The sequence below is a fragment of the Triturus cristatus genome, chromosome 8, assembly GCF_964204655.1.
Source record: "Triturus cristatus chromosome 8, aTriCri1.1, whole genome shotgun sequence".
NCBI lineage: Eukaryota > Metazoa > Chordata > Amphibia > Caudata > Salamandridae > Triturus > Triturus cristatus.
The window spans coordinates 57850879-57874755 of NC_140591.1; the positions used below are offsets into that span (position 1 = coordinate 57850879).

Consider the following 23877-nt stretch of genomic DNA (forward strand, 5'->3'; position numbering starts at 1 on the left):
CGAATCGTAGCTGAGATGCTTGTTTTCTGGATGCTGTGACGTGCCATACGTGGCGACCCGTCCGACACGTAGGAAGTACGCATCGTACTTGTCAGGGCGGAAACTGCTATGGATACTGCTTCCAGGCGACTCAGTTCGGCGTTCGGAGTTACGGTTCGGACGGAGAATGAAGCCTGAATCACAGCCTACGTGTCGGTCGTGTTTTTGGCAGTTATGCGCATCGTACTTCATCTACAGGACAGACCGGCTACGGGTACGTGTCGGTCGCACGGTAAGGCTACGGACAGCTCTCGGAGAGCTGTCTGACCTGGATCGGAATCGACCCCTGAAAGTGAAAGTATAATGAGCTGTTCGGCTCTTTCACTTTCACTGCCCACGTGCTCACGGAGCCATCTGAGCCCACCGAGCACTTAGGCAGATGGGACAAGTATCGGAAATGGGAGAATCTCCCCTTTCCAATTGTACCATTCTCTAGTGGATCCCTGCTTAGGGATCGGAGAAGAATTCAATCCCCAAGCAGGGTTCCACCCACTGGACACCAGGGAGGGGGGAGTGGCCCCTTGGGCATGGGCTTTTGCTCCCCTTCAATTATTTTGGGCACTTTCATTCTTTTTGCCACCCCCTGGGGGGTAATAGCCCCCGCCGCCCCCAGGGGACAGAAAGCACACTAGGCACCAGGGATTATTTTTATTTGATTATGTACCGTGGAGGGCTGCCCAAAATGGGCATTCCAATGCCCCAACCCTCCAAAAAAACAAAAGGAACAGTCTCTCTCCTCCCCCTGGGAGGCAGGTGTTGGCAGTAGCCCTCGATCTGCCCTTCCCCATGGGTGGCAGAAAGCACAGTAGGCACCAGGGATTTTCTTGTTTTGAATATGTAGGGGTGGGGGCTGCCCGAAATGGGCATGCCAATGCCCTCGCCCCACCAAACACTAAAGGGACAGTCTTTCTGCTCCCACCTGGGGGGCAGATTGGGGCCATAGCCCCCGATCTGTCCCATCCACCGAGGGGGCTTACATTTTAGGGGTGGGACTGCCCAGAATGGCCACAACCCCCCTCCCCCAAAAAATAGCCACAGTCTCCCTGCCCTCCCTGGGTGGCAGATGGGGGCAAAGAGGTAAGAAAAATCCCACTAGGAACCAGGGATTTTTTAAATCTAAATTTAGAGGTGGGGCTGCCCTGAGTGGGCATTGAAATGCCCCCACACACAAATGTGCACAGTATTTCAGCTAATTGGGATTAGATTTTATGTAAATGTAGGCAGATGGGGCAACAGCCCCCTATCTGCCCCAAAGGGGGGCAGAAATCCCACTAAGCACCAGAGAGTAATTTCTTTAGCCAGGGTAGGTGTGGGGCTGCCCAGAATAGGCATGCCAATGCCCCAACCCCTCTCAAAAACAAATGGATAGTCTTTCTGCCCCCCCCTGGCATAGGAGCCAATGGCCCCAATCAGCCCCTCCCCAGGGTGCAGGAAGCACACTCGGTACCAGAGATATGTTTATGGGTATGTCAGGGAGCGTCCCACTTAGGCAGGGGTTCCTCCCCTTTTTTTGTGCACACATTTTGGCTGTTTCTGCCCACCTTGGGGGCAGATCAGCGATATCTTTAAGCTCATATGCCCCCAACGGGGGCAGACAAACCACTAGATGATAGCGAAGGTTTCTGTGTGTGTGAGAACTGGAATTCGGCTGATGGTCTGTGTGTACTGGCGTTTGGCTGGCTGTACGTGAACCTGTCTTTTGCTGGCAGTAAGTGTGGACTTGCACTTAGCTGGCAGTGTGTGTGGACTAGCACTTGGCTGGCAGTGTGCGTGGACTGTTCTTTGGCTAGCGGTCTGCATGGATGCCACATGTCTGGCGGTGTGCGTGGACTGTCGCTTGGCAGTCGATGTACTTGAAAGGCACTTGCTAGCAGGGTGCATGCATTGTGCTTGGCTGGCGGTGTCGCTTGTGTGGATCCTCCAGCATTTTATTACCCAGAATTCCCTGCAAACCTCAAATTTAGCTAAAAAGTCATACTTTCCTCACATTGGAACGGTTGTGGGATCACCGTGCCGGCACAAATTTCCCACCATCCAGCATTCCCCTTGGTCTCCTTATAAAAATGATACCTCACTTGGGTGCCCAAAGCAGAGAACCTAAAACTGTAGAAAATGAAAAACTGAGGGGTCCAAAAGGGCTCACTCTGTATTGGGCACCCACCCAAGAGAGGTGTCATTTTCATCAGGAGGCTGAGGAGAACACTGGCTGGTGGGAAATTTGTGCCGACACAGTGATCTCACAACCTTCCCTTATGCCTTCCTTCTAAATTTCCTTCTATCTCTCTTGCCTTCAGCTATGCCTTCCATTATTTCCCATTTCTTGTTGTATTTTAAAGTAAACCCTTGCATGCATAAGATTACCATTGCCCTTGAACAAAACTGTCAGTACTCAGGTGACATCATTTGCCAACTCAGGCCACCCATGTCTGTATATCAGAGTGTAAGTCCACCCTATTTCTTTTCCAAAAAATCTCCAAGGACATCTTAATATTTTGTTTATATATTTCCCCTATGAGAGTTTATGTCTGCTAGTGTTAAATGAGATTTCCCCTGAAGAAGAGTTTTGATCTTGTGAATTAGTGTTTGTTTTTGAAAAAACATTTGTGAAAATAGCACATTATTCAAGTAGCCTGAGTAGACTGAATAGTATCCATATCGAAACTGAAACAAATAATACATAGAATGAATGAAAAGTTCATAATATATTTGAAATGACAATATCACATGACTGTATTATGGTCATAAGACCAACAGTGCCCATTTCTTGCACGATTTGTTTGGACCAAGAAAGGTTTGTCTATAAAAGAAATTACACTTTTGGCACTGGGCATACATTCTTTATTCAGGGACTGCTCCGTTTCTGTATTGTCTTTATGCATTTATCATAAGAAAACAACCATCTTATATGTTAAATAAGGTAACAAAAACTCCTAGCACACTGTCACAAAGCATATGGTTACTTCAGTATTTCATGAGTTTAAAAGCTGCAAATACTTCTTTTCACTAGGAAATCCACATACTGTTTGCTTTATGCAAAGCAGGGTTTGATACTATACTGTTTAGTCAAGCTTTATCCGACTTAAATGTCTTAAAGTACAATGCAATAGAGAGTTTATTCAATATGTGGTGGACTCAAAGATGTTTTTATGTTTACACCAGCAGCTGGACTTAACTGACATGAGCTGAGGGCAAAGTGGATCACTTCTTTGTTTACCTCTAAATGACTGGTACTATGCTCAGATTGTGTCTGTGAAAGACCTCTAGGAATGCAACAGTAAATCACCAGGGCAACTGGTACCAGACATCGTTGGTCAAATGTCCATCATATGAATCTATAGAGCTTGTGGGACTGAGGTAGAGTCAAGCATGTATTTCTAGACTGTTGAATGAAGTGGGGGAGGGGGGCATTAAGGATTTTGGTTGGTGAAATTTCACTCCTGTTGTTCAATTATGCACACGATGTTGAAAGATAGCATTATACCACCCACAGTTAATGCATACACATGGACTTCCATGCACCTCTTAACATAGTTCCTTTGATATCACATTTGCTGCACTGGAAAGGTTGCACTGCTTTGTGGAGTCGCAGTTGGCATTGCAGTTATATTTATTGTAAAGTGCTTTCATACTCAGTGCAGGGAGAGGAGCTAACCTTTGAGTGGGCACTTGAATGATGTAAAAGATCACTCTTTTGGTCAAAACATTTTTCATTACAGTTCAGTACGATAATTTTACTTCTGAGTGAATTCTCAGGTGATTCTGAAAAGCTTTCTTCTGAGTAAACTTCCTCTTGCACTCAGTACAAGAGAAAGGCTTCCATCCTGTGTGCATGCGCAGGTGACTTTGAAGATGCACATTTTGACTAAAGCTCTTTTTGCACTCGGTGCAGGTAAAAGGCTTTACCCCTGTGTGGATTCTCAAGTGACGTTTCAGATCATTCTGTTGAGTAAAGCTCCTCCCACACTCGGTGCAGGAAAAAGGTTTCACTCCTACATGGATTCTCAAGTGACGTAGAAGTGTAGCCTGCTGAGAAAAGCTCTTTTGACACTCACTGCAGGTAAATGGCTTTTCGCCTGTGTGGGTTCTAAGATGGTTTTCAAGACACGACTTTGTAGTAAAGCTCCTTGTACACTCTGTGCATAAAAAAGGCTTCAATCCTGTATGAAGTCTTTGGTGACACTGAAGATTTGCCTTTTGAGTAAAGCTCTTCTCACACTCACTGCAGGGAAAGGGCCTCTCACCTGTGTGTATCCTTAAATGACGTTGAAGACCATCCATTTGGATAAACTTTTTTTTACATTCAGGACATGAAAAGGGTTTTACTCCTGTGTGGATACTCAAGTGACGCTGAAGTGCTGACTTTTCATAAAAGGTCTTTTCACATTCACTGCACAAAAAGGGTTTCAGACCTGTGTGAATTCTCAGGTGACGCAGTAGCGCTGACTTTTCATAAAAGGGCTTTTCACATTCACTGCACCAAAAGGGTTTCATCTCTGTGGGGCGTCTCTGGTGATGCTGAGTATTCCAAAAATGAGTACATTTCTCCTCACACTCAGTAGCAGAAAATGGCTTTACATCTATGTGGATTCTAGGAGGACATTCAAGACTTTCATTACTAGCAAAGCTGCTCTCACATTCTGTGCAGGAATAAAGCCTCTTCTCTGTGTGCGTTCTATAGTATGAATCAAAACTGTGCTTTCGAGTATAGACATTCTTGGAGTCAGAAAATGTGGGTGACATGTTCTCATTTATTCTTACTTTCTTCAATCTGTTTTCTGTTAAACGAAATGAAAAGTAAAAGAATTATTTAAAATGATGCTAAATTAAAATACAATAATGGTAAATTGGCACAATTTTTTATTCCGGCTATCAGCAAATCTCGGATTGGCAAACCACCACTTGGGAGGCAGGTGTCAAGCCACACCGCATCAAGCAAATGTTTGACACTTGTATGCTATCACAGAACTAAAAACTATGGTTCCTCCCTGAGCACTCAAAATGTAAATAAAGAGTCCATCGGTAATAGAGTCTCTTATTGTACTTGTTCCCCTTTATTTCTTTAATATCCGTTCAGGGACTCAGCATCTGATGTTCAAGAATACAGTGTCAATCAGTATACAGCTTCCAAAATGTTGACATACGACAAAACAATATTCTACAGCCAACACATGTTTCGTCGTGTGTATTTGCTCACCTATCCTAGATGCCCGATGAGAGTCGTGGACTGATCGACCCCCCCACAGCATAAGTCCAGGAATAACCATAAATGCTATGATTAATAAAAACCAGATACAGCCTTAGAAAGATGTCAGGACAATCCCGGAAAAGTTATCCAATCAGAGTAATCAATACTTGATATCGATACTTGATAGAGTAAATCAAGAATAGCCTTTAACCTCTTCTGTGCCCATGACGAGATAGTCTCGTCATGGAGCACGGTCGCGCTGTGCCCATGACGAGACTATCTCGTCATGAAACCCGCCCACTAATGTAACGCCCGGCACAGGAGGGGGAAAGGGCGTGGCACTGAAGGGGTTAAATCACACAGAAGGACAACACAAGTCACTATATAATACACGTTGAAAATTTCAAGCGTTACAATTTCAACCCCTATCTTTGAAAAAGTATCTACACAGTCAAACAAGAGGAGACAGAGTAACAAAAGTAGTAGTAAAAAGAACACCAGTGTAAGGTAAGGACATCATAGTTAGGGCTCCCGGTTTTATGGTATTTTTTTTTTTTCCATTTTCGTCTGTATTTATCCATATTTATTTTTTGGGCATTTTTTCTGTATTTATCCACATTTATTTTTGCCAAATGCAAAAGACGACGCTACAGCTAGTATTTTTCCACATTTATTTAAATTGACAATGCACACATGCGCTCGGTTTTTTATTGGTCAACACTATACATTTATCTGAAAACCTTGCCATTTGCAGAATGTCCCAAATATGCTTAAAAGTGCTATCACAAGCCATTTGTCTCATAGCCTTGCAGTTTCTGTCATAGGCAGAGTGCCACATCCACTCCCTCACTGAACACGATACTGCCCCACTGAGAGAAATTCACACTGCCTTCAACTACAATCCAATTTGATCTGGTATAAACACCTGGATGCGACTCAATTCAAATTACGCACTAGGCAAGAGCAATATGCTACCTAAATGAAAAGGTAACAACATCCTGGAAAAAGCAAACACTCACAGGGAATGAAAGATTAAATAATGAAATATGAGCAGGAGCAACATGGTGAACTTAACGCTTTTACACTCACTATTCAGAAATCAGTGCGTGCTTATGCCAGAAAACTACAGGGCCCGGAAAGGACCCATTTCAATGTCCACTGCTTATATGCTTACAAAACGTAAACAGTATTGTTTAAAAAGACCTCATTCGTGATCACAAAGCCGCCGTACACATTATGTTTTCCAATCCACCCATCAACCAGGTATTGCTGTACCTCCAGGTTTGGTGCACTTCCCCACCGGGGGAAAACAGCGCTTCAAAACGGCATTTCCATCAAAAGTGGTTTTCTTTTTTGCATCCATTTCACAGGGGAACAAATGAACGTCAGGAAGAAAAAGAGGGTGAGAACTATTTCTTGAGTCACGGTTTTCGGTAAATGAGGAGGAGTTAGACTGACAGAGAGGGAATAAAAGTAAGAAAGAGGGGGGGGCAGCTGCCAGTGGCAGAGCAGAAGCGGACACCTTCCTTGTCTTGTCTGGGCAGGAAGCAAGAGACTGAGACCTTTTCCTTCTCTGCTCCCCGCCCGTCCCCGAACAGCCACTAATGCCGAGCCTTCTCTGCAGGCCTTGGATATTGTAAAACCCGGTCTGTGAGGAAAAGACGGGTGCTGGTGCAATCGGCAGAGGCTAAGAGTGAAAGAACATCAAAGCCTCATTAACAAGTAAACGGTCTTTCAAAGACCTGTGAAGTACTCGGGTGCGGCTGAGTGTATGCCCGGGAAGCTGTCTCAGCCTGGGCTGACACCTCTTAACCCTCTAAGGAGGGGGAGACACCAGATGGTCAATGACAAAATGTACTAGTATTTTCCCATTTTTATATATAAATACAGATAAAGGAAAACTTGTTTTCCGTCTGTATTTATATGTAAAAACCCATTTAAACGGAAAACTGGGAGCCCTAATCATAGTGTATCACTGCTGGCAATCTCAACCAGCCTTATACTGGTAAAAAAAAACTAAACACGACCGCCTTGCAGCAGGAACATTTGAAAGGTTTAGTCATACTAGCAAAAGGCAATGGCGAAGCAGTCAGTAACCTAAATAAGTATCAGATGAAACTTTCCCATTATTGAAAATTACTGTGCAATTGTGCAGGCAACAGTTATGTAGTCGTATGAGAGATGCCACACAGTTTAGTGATAGGAAAGCATCAGCCACTCAGACTTGAAAGAAAACTGTCAAGGTCTTGAACACATGAAGGTGGCGGCTCAATCTCAGTGCTATGCAGGAAAGGCCTACCACCGGAGAAGAATACAGATTGAGAAGACATGCTTTGTGGACCTGGGACCCATAAGCTTTTGTGAGTACTATACAAAAATACAATTATAAACCTGCTCTCCAGCATCACACACTAAAGACACATCTTACACAAGAACAAGAGAGAAAATCACTTGGAAATTGCTAGGAAGAAGTGATCACCTAAAATTTCCTTACTTGAAGCTGTGATTGAAGTGGCAAGCTGCCAGTCTGTTTAGCCCCAGACCTAGCTGTAACAACAAACCTTTAATGCTCAAATGCAGGTGTTAGACCTGTCAGCCTTAGGGTGGCCTTCCCCCATACTTTTTGCCCTGCTAATCAGTGCTAAAGTGCTTGTGTTCTCTCCTTAAAACACGCCAACTGGGCTTATACCCAGTTGGCATCTTTAATTTACTTGTAATACCCTAGTAAAGTGGTGTTACATGAGCCCAGGGCTTGTAAAGTAAATGCTACTAGTCAGCCTGCAGCACCAATTGTGCTGCCCACTTAAGTAGCCCTTTAAACATGTCTCAGGCCATTCGACATGGCACCAAACCTTCCCTTTTTATTATACATATACGTCACCCCTAGGGTAGGGTCTGGATAGCCCAGAGGGCAGGGTGCAGTGTATTAAAAAAGGTAGGGCATGTACTTTTAAGTTTTACATGTCCTGGTAGTGAACAACCCTTACATTTGTTTTTAACTACTGCAAGGTTTACCTCTCTCATAGGATAACATTGGAGTTACCATATTACATTTAATAAGCTGTAACTTCCAAATTGGATCAGGTACCCGGTTAATGTTTGGTGTCTTTGGAATTGTAATGAAAAATCCTAACTTATGGTGAAGCCGGATTTTAAATTACAATTTTGAAAATGCAACTTTTAGAAAGTTAGCATATTCTTACTTTAGCCATTTGGTCCCGGCAACCTGTCTCTGGGTCACACGACTGGGCACAGTTGACTGTTGGGCTTTTTGAATTCCACCTAGACAGCCACACACAATCTGGAGCTTAGGTGTGACTGGATGGGCCATCACTGGCAGGGTGGGAGGAAGGAGCTGCACCCAGCTCTACTTACACTTGAATAGGCTGTGTCCTGTGTCTGCACATAGGACTGCATTTCCCCCCTCTAATTAGTCTGGAACCAGGGCCAGGAAGGCAGAACAACTGCAAGGGTCATCTACTTTGAGGGGGTCTCAGGTTCACTGAAAATAACTGTAAGCCCTGCCATGCCTATAGATTTTCCGACCTGGAGCACACCCTCAGGAGGGAGGTAGAGCTGAGTTCACACTTGCAGATGTTAAGATTGCCTGAATGGGTCTGTATGACCACAAGGTCCATATCTACCCAGGAGGGGAGTCAGGGGTCCCTGGAGCCTGGAACAATGGCCCAGGCAGCTGCCAAAAAAAGTAGGGACAAGGGGCACAGGCAGCAAGCCTCTGAAGTTCCCCCAGTCCAGGATGACAGGTCACCTGAGGAAGATGCTCCTGAGACACACGGGGAGGACATTACAACTCTGGTAGAACTGCTTCAGCTTGTTGGTTGCCAAATTGGGATGGGCCCATCAGGGATGAATTATACAAAGTGCAGAAAGAGTGCCCCCACTCTAGAGGGCTTGAGGCAGCAAACCGAGGACCAGGCAGCAGGTGAGCCCTCTGGAGAACACCTTTTCTATTAGGGCAGCCTGTGTGCTGGTGGTTCCCGTGTTACAGGGCCTTCCAACTAGATTTGCCTCATGGCATTCCCCTGGCAGGAAATCTGGGGTAAGAGAAGACCTTCACCAGGTCTGTTGCCCACTTCTACCGTCCCTGGCCTCAGAATCATTCTGTCGGTCCTGTCCTACCTGCCAGGCTAGTGGAAAATCAGAGAGAAGCTCAAGGCTCCCCTGTCCCCTTTACCAGTCATTGGCACTCCCTTTGTGAGGGTGGGCATCAACAATATTGGACCCTTGGACCCCAAGACAGCTTTAGGCAACAGGTTCACCCTGGTCTTGAGGGACCACCCCACTCACTACCCAGAGGTCACCCCTCTGAGGTCTGTGACTGCACCTGATGGGAACGTATCTGCTGACGTCAGTTTCTTTTTGTGAATTTTCACACCAGGAGCGCAGAGCGCTCATGAAGAACACTGACCGCTGGTGTGGAAAACTAGGTCCCTGAGAGTTAGGACGCTAGAAATCTGTTAGCAGAGTGGGGAAGATGGGTGGGTCGGTAAGGAATCTACAGCTAGATAGAGTCTATACCAGATAAGTCGACACCAAAGGTGAGTAACTTGTTCATCTGATACAAGCTTCTAGCCACAGACTCCTTCTCTTAGAGTAGATACACAAGCAACACCTCCCCAGAGGTGGGTCTGTGGAACAAATTCACACTAGAAAGTCCTGCAGGACCAGACAGGCAAAATACTCATCCTGCTGGAAACGACTATGCTTGGTGAATGTGTGCAGAGAAGCCCACATTTCTGTCGTACAGATGCCCAGGACCAGAACTCCGCGTGCTAATGGAGTGGTCGCAGCATTAGCTCTAGTGGAATGAGCACGCAAACCCTCAGTGTGGGCCCGATTCACAGAACCAACTTAAGACACAATCCTAAACTTACTACCATTTTGGTATTCACAGAAGGCACTTACTCATTTTGGTATTCACAGAAGGCACTTACTCTTTTTGGTATTCACAGAAGTTAGGAGTCCTAACTTTAGGACTCCTAAATGCCTTCTGTGAATACCGAAAGTCTTAAAGTTAGGATTTTTTTCAGTTTAGTAGTAGTATAGTGAGGACTCCTAACTTTAGGACTCCTAAACTGAGAAAAATCCTAATTTTAAGACTTTCGGTATTCACAGAAGGCATTTAGGAGTCCTAAAGTTAGGAGACGTAACTATACTACTACCAAACTGTGAAAAATCCTAATTTTAAGGCTTTCGGAATTCACAGAATGCATTTAGGAGTCCTAAAGTTAGGAGTCCTAACTTTACTACTACTAAATTGAGAAAAATCCTAATTTTAAGACTTTCGGTATTCACAGAAGGCATTTAGGAGTCCTAAAGTTAGGAGTCCTAACTATACTACTACTAAACTGAAAAAAATCCTAACTTTAAGACTTTCGGTATTCACAGAAGGCATTTAGGAGTCCTAAAGTTAGGACTCCTAACTTCTGTGAATACCGAAAAGAGTAAGTGCCTTCTGTGAATACCAAAATGAGTAAGTGCCTTCTGTGAATACCAAAATGGTAGTAAGTTTAGGATTTTGTCTTAAGTTAGTTCTGTGAATCGGGCCCTAGGTTTCTTCTTCACCAGTGCGAAGCAGATTTTAATGCAGAGCACGATCCATTGGGAGATTGTCCATTACTGCACAAATGTTTGCTTAATTGCTCCGACATACCCCACGAAGAGTTGGTCTCCCATCTGGAATTCTTTCATGCAGTCTAGGTAGACCAGCAAAGCTCTTTTTGGGTCCAGTTGATGGAGTTGCTCCTCTTCTTTAGAGGGATGCGGCAGAGGGTAAAAGTAGGCAAGGCGATGGACTTGCCTATTTTAAAGGGAGGGAAGTTCTAGTGCGAAGAAACAGCTTATCTTGGAAGATGGTTATGTATGAAGGTTTAGAGGACAAGGCCTGGAGCTCACTGACCCTCCGGGCAGATGTTATTGCCAAGAGTAAGGACGTCTTGATGATAAGGAGCCTGAGAGGGCAGTTATGTAGTGGATCAAAGGGTGTGCACATTAGAAATGTCAGTACGAGATTAAGGTCATACTGAGGCATGACAAAGCTGAAGGTGGAAACATATGTCGAGACCTTTCAAAAATATTTTTACAACAGGGGATTTGAAGAGGGACGGCAGATCTGGCAACCACAGGAAGGCTGAGATGGGAGAAAGATAGCCCTTTAGAGTGCCCAACGCAAATCTGCTGACCCAATCGCGGTGCATTAACTACCACTGCAGAACTTTTGCAGTTCCCTCTGAGATCTGGATCATTTCGGAGAGGTTCCCCTTATGCTGTACCCACTGGAATTTCAGCTCCCACTGCAGAGCCGGCATATGCTAGTGGGAATGTGTCTCAATCAGGTTGCAGGAGACAATGAGGCCCAGCAGCCTCAGAGACAGTCTCACCGAAACTCAGGCTAGAGGCTGAAACATCGGAATCATAGCCTGAATATCCTGGACTTGCTATTCAGGAGGATAAGCCCGAAACTGCACTGTGTCCATAACTTCTCAGATGAAAGAGAGCGTCTGAGAGGGAGTCAGGTGTGACTTCAGAACATTGATAGTGAACCCCAGCAAGTGCAGGAGGTCAGCCGTAGTCTGGAATTGGGAGACGGTCACCAAGATAGGGGAAGACTGGTACAGGATGAGATGCAACCACTGACATCACCTTGACGAACACCCGAGGGGCGCTGGTGAGGCCAAAGGGCAGAATGGCAAACTGAAAGTGCTCATTGGCCCACCATGAACCTCAGCTAATGTCTGTGGGTAGGCATGATGGGAATGTGGAAATATGCATACTGCAAGTCCAATGCTACCATCCAGTCTCCCAGGTATAAGGCAGACAGGACGTGAGCGAGCATGAACATTTTGAGTTTCTCCTTTATGAGAAACAAGTTGAGAAGACACAGTTCTAGGACAGGATGAAGGCCTCAGTTTTTGGGCACATGAAGGGAGCAGGAATTACAACCACAACCATATTTTGGCATCAACACCCCTTCTATATCTCCCTTGGCCAAGAGAGCTGCCACTTACTGGCAGAGTAAGGATAGAGGGTCCTTCGTTAGTTTGTCACAAGTGGGTAGCATGGGTTGGGGTAGTCACAAAGGGTAGGGAGTAGACCTTACGGACAATCTGGAGAACCTAGTGGTCTGATGTTACTGATGCCAGTGTCGCAGCGGATGGGCTTGGATCAGGTCCCAAGCAGGACATCCGTAAGGGCTTCATTAAAAGGGAGAAGTCATTCCAAGGGGATCACTCTTGTCTGAAGCACCTCTGTAGAGGCATTAGTCTTGACTGCCACTGAGGGCAGGCTAAGTTCCAGGACCTCAGCCACCATGCTCACCACTATAGCAAAAGAAGCTCCCTCTTCCATAGCCACGGTAGGAGGAGAGACCATGAAAGTATCTGGAGAGGTGTCGAGTTGACTGGGGTCCATCAAGTCCTCACACTAGTCCATGCTGGGTTCTGGTATTCCTCAGGGTCCAGTGTCCTCTCCCATTCCTTCCCAAGTCCTAGATGCAAAGAATAGGGCTCAGGCTCCAGTCTGGAGGACAAGACTCCAGTCGGCACTGGAGTGGATGTTGTGCAACGCCCCTCCGGCTCCATGTCTGAGTCGGGGATGAGAATGCGGACAGTGCCGCCAGAGGGCTCACGCTACTGGGAGTGTCAACATCGGTACCAGGACCGGGACAGAGGAAGGTTGAGGTGGTACAGCCAGCACTAGTCTGGATCCATCCCTGGATCCAAGGGGCCCGCCTGGTGCCAGGGTGGACCCGCTGGGGGAAAACCATTAGGGCCCCCCTCCAACCATTAGTCCCCCCCTGAGCCTGCAGAGTCCAAAGGTGCACCATCAGGGATGGAACACCCAAATGTAAAGTCCATGGCCTCAGTTTGGCGGGGATCGCTCCGGCTCCCGGAAACTCAGGGGGCGCGTTGCTGGCCCAGGTGCAGAATCAACCGCTGTGCCAAACCTTGAATGACGATGCTCCCTCATCTCGTCGAAAGACCTCTTCAACTTCTTACTTTTCTTTTTCTTGTGGCACTTACCCAAATGCCTGGATGACTTCGACTGCAATGAAGATGGATGGCTCCATGACCGATCGCAACACCTGGCTCTCGACCGGGATCAAGACTGTCATTACATCACATGTTGAGTGGCAAGGCGCTAGAGGGACTGCTTCCTCCAGGCCTTGGGTGCATGAAGCAGCAGTCAATGCAGGTCTTCACGTCATGGTCGCACTCCAGGCACCAGAGGCAAACAAGGTGCAGGTCCATCACCAATATCTATCGGTGACAGGCGACGCAGGGATTGAAGCCAGCTTTTCTCACAGACATACCAGCCACACCTGGAGAAGATTTTAAAGAAACTTAGGCAAAAAGTTAAAAAAAAGGTCAGTCAAAAAATGACTGGGGGTAGCTCTCTCTGGATCTGCGCTGACTGGAGTGGAAAGAAAAGAACTGATATCAGTGCGCTGGGGTGGAGCCTACATAGGCACTGCGCTCGTCACCACCGGCACGGACAACGCAGGCTATGCCACGGAGAGCTGAATGACGGCACCTACCAGCATGCAGGGGTACTGCTCACAAAAAATTGCTGAATCGAGTCTGACACCTGGGGATAATTATAAGGAAAGGAATCTGTGGCTAGAAGTCTCTATCAGATAGGGGACCTCTTAGTCTTGTCAGAGAGGGGTGGGAGCAAGCTCCCAGGAAACCCCCTCAGGATATGGCCAGCTACATGCTGGCCTCTGTAACCAGATACACCACTTCTGGAAGAATGCGAAAAGCAATCTTGAGGCCAGTCAAGAAGTTATGAAACTCTGTTATGGCCAGCAGGCCACCCTGGTAGAGGTTCAACATGGCCAGAAAGTGTGGGGCCTGGAGCTTGTGGAGCCCAGAGATCTCCAGGATCACTGGTCAGGCCCATATGAGGTGAAAGAGCAGAAGGGGGAGTCCACCTACCTGTTGGACCTCAAGATCCCTAGAAACCCCCTAGGGGTGCTCCACGTGAACAGCCTTAAACAACACTTTAAGAGGTCCCAAGTAAGCATGCTCCGGGTGACAGATGAAGGGGTGGAAGAGGAGAGCGAACCTCTCCCTGATGTCCTGTCTGTCCATGAGCACGATGGGTCAGTGGAGGGTTTAAACCTCTTCCCTACTCTGAACGAGGAACAGCAGAGGGACTGTTGCCATTTGCTGGGGCAGTTTTCCACTCTGTTCTCCCTCACATCGGGACTCACACACCTGTGCGTCCATGACATGGACACGTAGACAGTCTGACTCTTAAAAATAAGATTTACAGGTTCTCATACAAGGTGAAGGCCAGCATCAAGGAGGAAGCTTCCAAGATTCAGGTGTTAGGGGTGATTGAGCCTCAAAGACTAATGCACACTCTACCCCCTAAGCTGATGAGCTCATTGACAGGCTGGGTGCTGCCAAGTTTCTCAGTCCTTTTGATCTGGCATCAGGCAGATTGCCCTGACTGGGGAGGCAAAGGAGAGGCCTCCATTCTCAACCCCAGAGAGCCACTTCCAGTTTAGGGTGATGCCCTTTGGTTTAAAGAATGGCTCTGCCGCCTTTCAGAGGTTGGTCAACAAGGTCCTAGCTGGGAAGGAGACATTCCGTGCTGTCTAGCTGGACAACATGAGTGTCTATAGCTCCAGCTGGAACACCTGAACCACCTTCAGGAGGTGCTTCAGGCCATGCAGCAGGCAGGCCGGACTATCAAGGCCAGTACGGGAAAGATAGGACAAGGTTCTGTGGTGTACCTGGGCATCTACTTTTAAGTTTTACATGTCCTGGTAGTGAAAAAACCTTAAATTTGTTTTTTACTACTGCAAGGCCTACCTCTTCCATAGCTCCCTTATGACGTTTAATAAGCTGAATTGTGATTTGGAATTGTAATGAAAAATCCTAATTAATGGTGAAGTAAGATTTTAAATTACAATTTTGAAAATGTTAATTTTAGAAAGTAAGCATTTTCTTGCCTTAGCCATTTGGTGCCTGCAGCTTGTCTCTGTGTCACGTGGCTGGGTACAGTTGTTAGTTGTGTATTGCTCATAGACAGCCACACACAATGGGAAGCTTAGGTGGGACTGGATAGGTCATCACTGGCAGGATAGGAGGGAGGCGCAGGGCCCAGATCTGCTTACACTTGAATAGGTTGTGTCCTGTCTCCATACAAAGGGCTGCATACCCCCAGTAGTTAGTCTGGAGCTAGGGTCAAAAACACAGGGCACCTGTGTGCTTCAAAGGCATTCCCTTTAGAAGGTTATCCCAAATTCAGAGGCACAACTGGATATAAATACTGAACCTCAGGCACCAACCCTTCAGTACACTTCTGGACCTGTGGATACTCTGCCATGAAGATGGTTTGCTGAGCTGCTGAAGGATTGCCACTCTGCTAGACTGCTGCCCTGCTGGACTACTGCCTTGCTGTGTTGCTACCTTGCTGTGATGGCTTGCTACCTGCTGTCCTTTTGCCTGGGTGAGAAGGACTGGGCCTGTATCTCTTGAACCAAGAACCCCAGATTGACTCCAAGGGCTAGTTGGCTGGCCTCCTTACTTGAGCCTCAGGGACAGAAGACTCCAATAACTTTGCTACTGCACCTGGACTCTGCCATTGGCAAGTCTACCCTGCCACGTGGTGCCACCCCAGTCCTGGACCCTTGAAAGCGTGTCTAAAGTTTTCAGCCAACCTCTGTGGATCCAGCAGAATCGACGCATTTCCTTTACTGCACGGCACAACCCAAGGCAGAACCACTGCAACACTGCTGCTGCTGGGTGGATCAGGACAGCTGCAAAGACATGCATCACAGTACGTCACTGAATTAGAAACTCCGCTGCGCAATGCATCTTTGGCTTAGGCCCTTGCATCCCTTGTCAACGGTAGCCTCAAGGACAATGCTAATTCTGCACCACAGCCTATCAGCTCCCCAGAACAGACGCATTGCCCAAACTTTGAGGGCATCCTATAGTACAGACTTCAAATCACAAGCCCTTGTTGATGGGACCTTCGATATCGACACATCAGGACTTCACACCCCAGCCTGGCCGCATCTCGGAACTGACGCTTCGCTTCGTCTGTGTGATTCATCTTTGACACAGATCTTCGCTCCACAAACCAGAATTTAAGGAATTTTGTTCAGCAGGACTAACTGGGTCCCTGCATCCGGCCCACTCTCCATATGGTCGGCCTGAACTTGTGACTTTGTTCTGGTCCGCAGGTGACGCTTTCTGCCTTTTGGTGCTATTTTTATTGAAATCTTTAAAATTGAACATCTCCAGTTCTCTTAATTGGATTTTTTGCCATTCTGGTTTTGTTTTTTAATTTTGTTGTGGGTTCCTTTTGCGGTGTGATTTCACTGTGTTACTGTTTGAAGTATTGCACAAATACTTTTCACATTGCCTCTGAGTTTAGGCTGACTGGTCTGTGGCAAGCTACCGGAGAGTTAAGCACAGGTTAATTTAAAGTTTGCTTGCGACTTCGCCCTGAGAAGAATTATGGTTTCTGCTTGAGAAGGGCTTTACCCTCACCCACCAATAACCTAATTTCTTACGGAAAATCTGGGCGGACCAACTCAGTAAAACGTTGATTCCATGTTGTCGAACATCAGAAGCAGTGTGTTTTATTGAATGGCATTAAATAAACCCACAAAGGTAATTTCTCAGAAAAATAATACAGGCATTACAGGAGATAGATTAGCAATGTTTTAATTATTTTCTTCAAATCAGAAAGTTATTGTGTGGTATGAGTCCCCTTTAATGTAGGTTGCTGCACCAAACATTTCCATGTGAAGTGCGTTACAAGTAGGGGGCATCCAACTACCAGTCCACCTGTTTTTCAAATAGCTACAGACTTTGCAATACAATGTTTGGGGGACAACTGCCAATGATTTAAATGTAATTCTGGACTGGAATGTTTGCAAACTGTGAGAGAAATATGTTCATATCACTGAGCCTTGAAGCCTACCTGAGCTGCTGAAGGTTGCAGTACTTTGTGTCTTTTGACATTTCATTGTCTTGTTTTCTTTGATATTTCCTATGACTAGGAGGCTTTCTTACACTCGGAAGATCTTGAAAATGCCCACGGATGGCTAGAATTCTTATTATTAATCCAAAATTCAGCATGTATAACATTTGACATGAGTTCTTTCTTGTCAATACTAGACTAGCATAACATGTAAGTCATCGTAAGCACTTTTTAATGTCACATTCCCGCAGTCAAGTTCCATGGCTACACTGTAAGGTCAGATAAAGACTACATGACTCCCAAGAAATAAATGTAAGCAGCCAAATGCTCTTCAACAATGATGTTGAAAGATATCCAAAGTATTGTGTATCAGGTACATTTTTACCACTGATTTATTGAATACTTCCCTCCACAAGCACTCCTATTCTTTTATAAGAAAGAGTGCATAAGATCTTCTTTAGCCATGTTACATAAAGGGCTCCTGTTCCAGTGATCACAAACAGGCACAATGTGCCCTCACCAGCTCAGGGATGACCTTTAATACCTACCTGATAAGATGAAACCCTTGGGATTAGGCCTCCCTCATTGAAACAAATGTTCTAACGGCAGATATAAGTTCCATCAAGTGGCCATACTTTTCCAGAAAACAATCGCTGTTAGCGAACAGGTCTTCAGAGACTGGCACACCTCCACTTGAAGGGGGCACTTTATTAAAACTACTTACACAGACCACCGTGAGATGGTCTGTACAGTGGTGGTGGATGCTCTCATTGTAAGAGTATGCCAAACTTTTTCCCCCTCTTCTTCCTCCTCCTCCTCTTGTTTCTTCGGCCTGTCACCGGACATTAACCAAGGAGAGACTGAGCAGAGACACATGACAACACTGAGCTGGCATTTAGTCTAGAGCCTCTCTTCAGGTGCTTGGCGCACACTGTATGTGTGATCCTGCCCACCTCAGGACGATGGTAAGTTATTATTTTGCAGCCTTTTGTGTGTTGTACAATACCTCACCGCATCAGGTCAGCCATTGGCTGTGCCAAGCCACGTTCCCACCTGTGTCAATGCCAAGGGCCTTGGATTGATATAAGGAACTATATGGAAGCTGTTTTCAACTGAGATCCTAAAGTTTGAGGTCTGCCAACTATATCTGCCAACTGTGTGTCAACAAATGGAACTAAGCAGATACTGTTGGAACTTGTACACATGGACTAACCTCAAATCATGTTACCATCAGGAGATATGTAGGCCACACAATGCCCTCACTTTATGTTGGAGTCCCTGACTATAATGGCATTCACAACTCAAATGGTGGAAAGGGGTTGAGACAAGAGAGAAGAGAGAAAAAGCGATGACTGCTCAAATGAAACAAGCATTTGCAATGCAATAGGTCCCTCATTTTGAGAGTTTGAGCTATTGGCACTGTAAATAACAATGCCTTATTTATGTGTTTTGAAAACCTGCATGCGGTGCGTAAACAAGCACTTTGTACTTATAGTCCTTGCTTACGAGAAGCAAGGCTGGCAGTAAAAGAGGCACAGTAACATCCAGTCTTGCTTCTCGTAAGTAAGGACTAGAAGTACAAAGTACGTGTTTACGCACCGCTTGCAGGTTTTCAAAACACATAAATAAAAGGCACTGACATTTGCAATGCTAGTAGCCCAAACTCTCGCAAATGCGATAACTTGGCATGAAGCCAATCCTCACCCAGATTGGCATGGGAAAAGAGATTTCAGTAAGTTAGCCAACTAAGGGGCCGATTCCGATCCGTTAAAAATTTCCCCCGTACGAATCGTATCCGGTTTTTTTACCGTACGAATCGTACAAGTCCCGTACAAACTGGCAAATACGATTTGTATGTGAAAAAATCCATACGAATCGCATTGGGAAAATACCCCGACACGTCTTCGGGTCGGAAAATTGTCCGACACGTCCCCGGACAGTTTTACGTATGGATCGGGAAACCGAAGTCCGAACGCGCAAGTACGATCCGTCCCGTCCGTCCGAATGCACAACCGTATGGTAAAAACACCGTACGGAGCGAACCACTATAGCAACCATGGAGACATCCAAACATGTGCCCGCATACGCGCCAGACCCCCAGCCACCCCCGTATGTACGGAGCGTACCCCCACCCCACCCGTGCATGTACGGTGCGTACCCCCACCCCACCCGTGTATGTACGCACCGTACGGAGCGTACCCCCACCCCCGTATGTACGGAGCGTACCCCTACATCGCCACTGTAATGGTGGTACGGGCCGTACCCATGCCTGTGGGACGTGGGTACGGGCCGTACCACCATTGTGGCGGTGATGTAGGGGTACGCGTGGTACGGGCTGTACCCACACTCTGGGGGCGTGGGTACGGGCCGTACCACCATTGTTGGGGTGCCGTAGGGGTACGCACCGTACCCATGCCTTTAGGACGTGGGTACGGCTCGTACCAAGCGTACCCCTACGTTAACACTGCAATGGTGGTACGGGCCGTACCCATGCCTGTGGGACGTGGGTACGAGCCGTGCCACCATTGTTGGGGTGCCGTAGGGGTGGGCATGGTACGCCCCGTACCCACGCTCTTAAGGCGTGGGTACGGTGCGTACCACAATTGTTGTGTTGCCGGTTCGCGTCCATGTTGACTTCCGTTGTGGCGGACGCAGGCCTTGGTGGAGACGCCCCCACCCCCGAAGTGACCAGGCCCTAGGGGTCATGTATGTACAGGGCATGTTTGATTTTGGACTTGGGTGGGGGTTATGTTTCCTGCCCTCCCCCCTTTGACCCTGGGTGTTGTTCTGACCTTCTGCGGCGTCTGCGTCGGTTCCTGTACACCAGGTGGACTGCAATGAGGGCCGGGATGACACGTAGGTTTGGGTCCATGGCTGTCCGTCGCGTACAGGTGCTCCTTGTGCGCGTCGTCCTGATTTCCCGACAGTTTTTGGCTCCTGTAAAATATTGTCTGTGCGGAGTGACGTCGGTACGAATCGTACTTGCTGGTTCGTGAAATGCTGCCTGACTCCGTCCGGACGTTACGTCCGCGGTGTCCCGGATCGGAATTGTGGGTATTTTTTGTTCGGTCGGTGTTTTTTACGATTCGTACGCAAATAGTGTTTGCGTACGAATCGTACTTGCATGTTTGTAAGGTATTTCGACCGGGTACGAGTCGGACGGAGAAAACGCTCCGTCCGACGGTTCGTACCCGGTTTATCCAGGATCGGAATCGGCCCCTAAGTGTCATCGTTAAACATGGCCTGATGTCCATGAAGATGTTCTGTTGAGCCTTGCATCACCTAGTCAGGAACCCACTATAATTCTTTTAATCTCCATGTCTTGTTTTATACGATAGTTTCTCTTTGACCAATATGTGTTGTGTGAAAATGGCCTGGCGAGCATTCCATTGGATGTATTTACAGATCTACGACAGCTTTTTACTTTGAAGTGTTTAAAATGTCTCAAAGACTACCAGTGAGCAAAGGATAACCGCTCCTTATTTTCTCTATTTACAGACCGTCAACTACAAATTTCTTCTATGACTTCATAGGGCCTCTCGCACCTACTAACTATTTCCATTGTATATTTACAGATTTACAGGGAATCTATTTTTTTCTACTACATGTTTATGTTGCCACCAGTAGCAGTCTTGTGCATATATGTATAGATGTGACCAGAGCAGTTCATAGCTACTTTAACACAAAAGAAGAGGTATGTTTTGCGAATCCTCTTTGTTATGTGCTTAAAACGTGCACTGCTCCCCCCAACGTGCCCTCTGAAACTGCCCTGAACCCCAATGCCACACCATCTGCCAGGGAGAGGAAAAGCTAATCTGACCATAGGCTATTTTTTGCGCTCAGGGCCCAATTTATGAAAATATATCCCACTGTATGGTTATGCCACATACAAAAGAAAGGGGATAGAGCTCGCTCTCCTTATCCGTCCCCCCTTTTCAATGACCATACACTTGTACACAAAGAGGAAAAGGAGGAAGTAAAATTTTATATCAGAACAGCAACCTTTCAGGGAAAAACGCCCTCATCCACTTGGACGTGTGTAGTGTCCTATTTCATATGTTATTCTTATGTATTATGTAATGCTATTCGCTGTGTCATGTAATGTCCCAAACTTGCTTTCTCTCTTATTGTGTAATTGTGTTCTATTCAAGAAGGGAAACATCCTTTACCACGCAAACATTACAACGCGGTATGGTTACATCGTGGTTTTAACAACGCAAGTCGTTACACCGACTTGCACTGGAGGGCGCTGTAGGCTAAGGAATAGTGTGAATTACCATTCCAACACCTTCCCTACTGTACGTAGACTGGAGTTGGAATAGTAATTCACACTATTCCTATGTCCAGCGCCCTCCAACGCAAGTCGATGTAACGACTTGCGTTGTTAAAACCGCGATGTAACATACCGCGTTGTAATGGTACGCGTTGTTACATCATACATCCATTCAAGAATATATCTCTAGTTGCCCGGAGAATGGTCAGTTCCTTCTGAGCTTTTTCCTGAGCGACTGGCCTGACTGATGTGGGTCCATTCCTATGGGTATTTCTCAGGAATAAAATATTTGTTTGAACCTACATTGTGCTGCTGCCTCATTTGTTAGCTGCCCGATTTTATTACAAGACCGGAGGCTCCCATTATGCATGTACTTTTATTTGCTGCCCAAACATGCAGCCCTTTAAAGAGCACTGAATACATCACAAAGTAAAGAATGTTCAGACAAGCAGCATCAGCATCCTGTGCGCTGCACCATCTTCCTCTTTTGTTATCTGCCCATCAAGATAAGTATACCAGCTCTACTCCTCTTTAGAATTACTCTTTAATCTGCCTTTATTTTACTTTAGGCCTTTTGAATAGCTTATCTCATAATATTTTATAGCTTATCTTATAATAATTCTTCTGTAAATGTACTTTGCCTGTATTGTAATGTATTACATGTATTAGCTAAAGTATTTGGGGATTATATTCCCTCCCTAGGGGGCTCTTGGTTCATGTAAGTTTTTTGTACGTTTTTCCCACCACCAAATGTTGCGAGTGCTCCGTTATAGCCCTTAGAAATTTTCCTTCTTGTTTTCCGAGGGCGCGAATGCAACGTTTCCAGGGTCGGAAACGTATGTTTTTCTAATAAAAACTATTGCGTAGGGCTCGGGGACCTTCCCGAACCTCCCCCCTCATCTGGCCTTACCGGTATCCCGGCAACAGGTTCCATTCTGCTCAGCAACAGGTCCCATTCTGCTCGCGTAGGATTCTTCCTATGCATCCCGTCTGGAGTGAGTAACAAAGGGAGGCTCTTCCTCTCTGTTCACACTCTGGGCGGAAGGTTCCCATGGCAACAGCTCGCACACGACCTGTTACTGCCAGTTTGTTACTCTGAAGTCACCGGCGCCTCGTTGTTAATATTGTTTTTGTGAGGCTTGAACCCCCCCGTGGCAATAATATTAGTATAGGTTTTTAATACATTAAAATATGATTAGTGGCCTTCAGACTTCCCCTTGTGGCAATAATATTGAGATAATTTGGAATACCCCCCACCCCCCAAAAAAGGAGTGCTTTACAGAGCTTTAAGTGAGTATAACAAACCTATATTGTTTATCTTGGGGAAATTTATTAATTACCTTGAGGGTATTATTTGTCATATTTATTTCCAACATGGACTCTAATCCAAATATCCCTCAAAGCAGGGATAATATGGGAGAAAATATCAAAAAATGTATTGAAGAGGAACTAAGTTCCTCGGTTAAAGAGGCTGTGGACGTCGCATTAGCCAAGAGGAAAAGGGTGAGCCCCCCGGAGGAGATGTTTTTCTCCCTCTCAGATGGGGACTCCCCTTCGACCTCTGAACCCTGTAAATGGGGGAAGGCTTCCCAAAAAAGGAAGCACCTTGATCAAGCCCCTCCCCATGGCTTTGACTCTGGTAGCCCTCGCACTACAACAGATTTTGGTGCTCCTTGCAGCACAATAGCAAAAGACCACCTTTCAGTGGCCCCTAGAAAAGTTGTCCATAGTGGCATGTTGGATGGAAGTGACCCTCATGGCACAAGAGAGCGAAGTGATACCCCTGACTACCTTGACTATGATGACTCCCAATTAGATGAGTTCATCTTTGATCCAGAAGATACCCTGGATATCTCTGATACCTTGGACCATGATCTTCAACAAGCCTCTACTTGCTCTGGGATCAAGGATCCCTTTGGGGGAGAGATGTTTGATCCTGCAACCATCAGGCACCCTCGAAGTGCCGATTGGTGGCTCATGGACCACGTACCTAAATTCCTTAATCAGTGGGAAAGGAAGAGTGTGGACAAGGACACCCGTAACTTAATGAGAAATGAATGCCCCATGCCCTCTACAGAGGGTAAGGTCTGTAAAACTCCCAATCTGCACCCGGAACTAATCACGTTCCTTTATAAATAAAGATCCCAGAAAAGGCATCGAGAAGTGCCTTAAACATTGCCAAGATAAACTCTTGGATGTATTCAGCCTGATCACTCGCATCCTGGACATGGCCAAAGAGGCGAGGGGAAACAACACCCCTGTGAACATTGACCTCCTGAGAGGTTGGTCTCAACGTGCATTATGCCTTTTAGGCAATGCAAACTCAGGATTAATCACGGAGAGACGTAAAGCTGTCCTCTTAAGGATGAATCCTAAACTCGCTGACCGATACTCAAAAGATGATATAGGGAAT

General features: G+C 46.3%; 1 protein-coding gene across 1 annotated transcript; it reads right to left on the reverse strand.

Annotated features, from left to right (window-relative positions):
• Positions 1 to 3756: 3756 nt before the first annotated feature.
• LOC146801320 (uncharacterized) lies at positions 3757 to 22420 on the reverse strand. Its single transcript, XM_085623700.1, has 2 exons — positions 22375 to 22420; positions 3757 to 4814 (listed from the first exon to the last, which is right to left on the reverse strand). Exons 1-2 carry the CDS (start codon positions 22418 to 22420, stop codon positions 3757 to 3759), a joined length of 1104 nt encoding a protein of 367 aa, XP_085479826.1.
• Positions 22421 to 23877: the final 1457 nt, after the last annotated feature.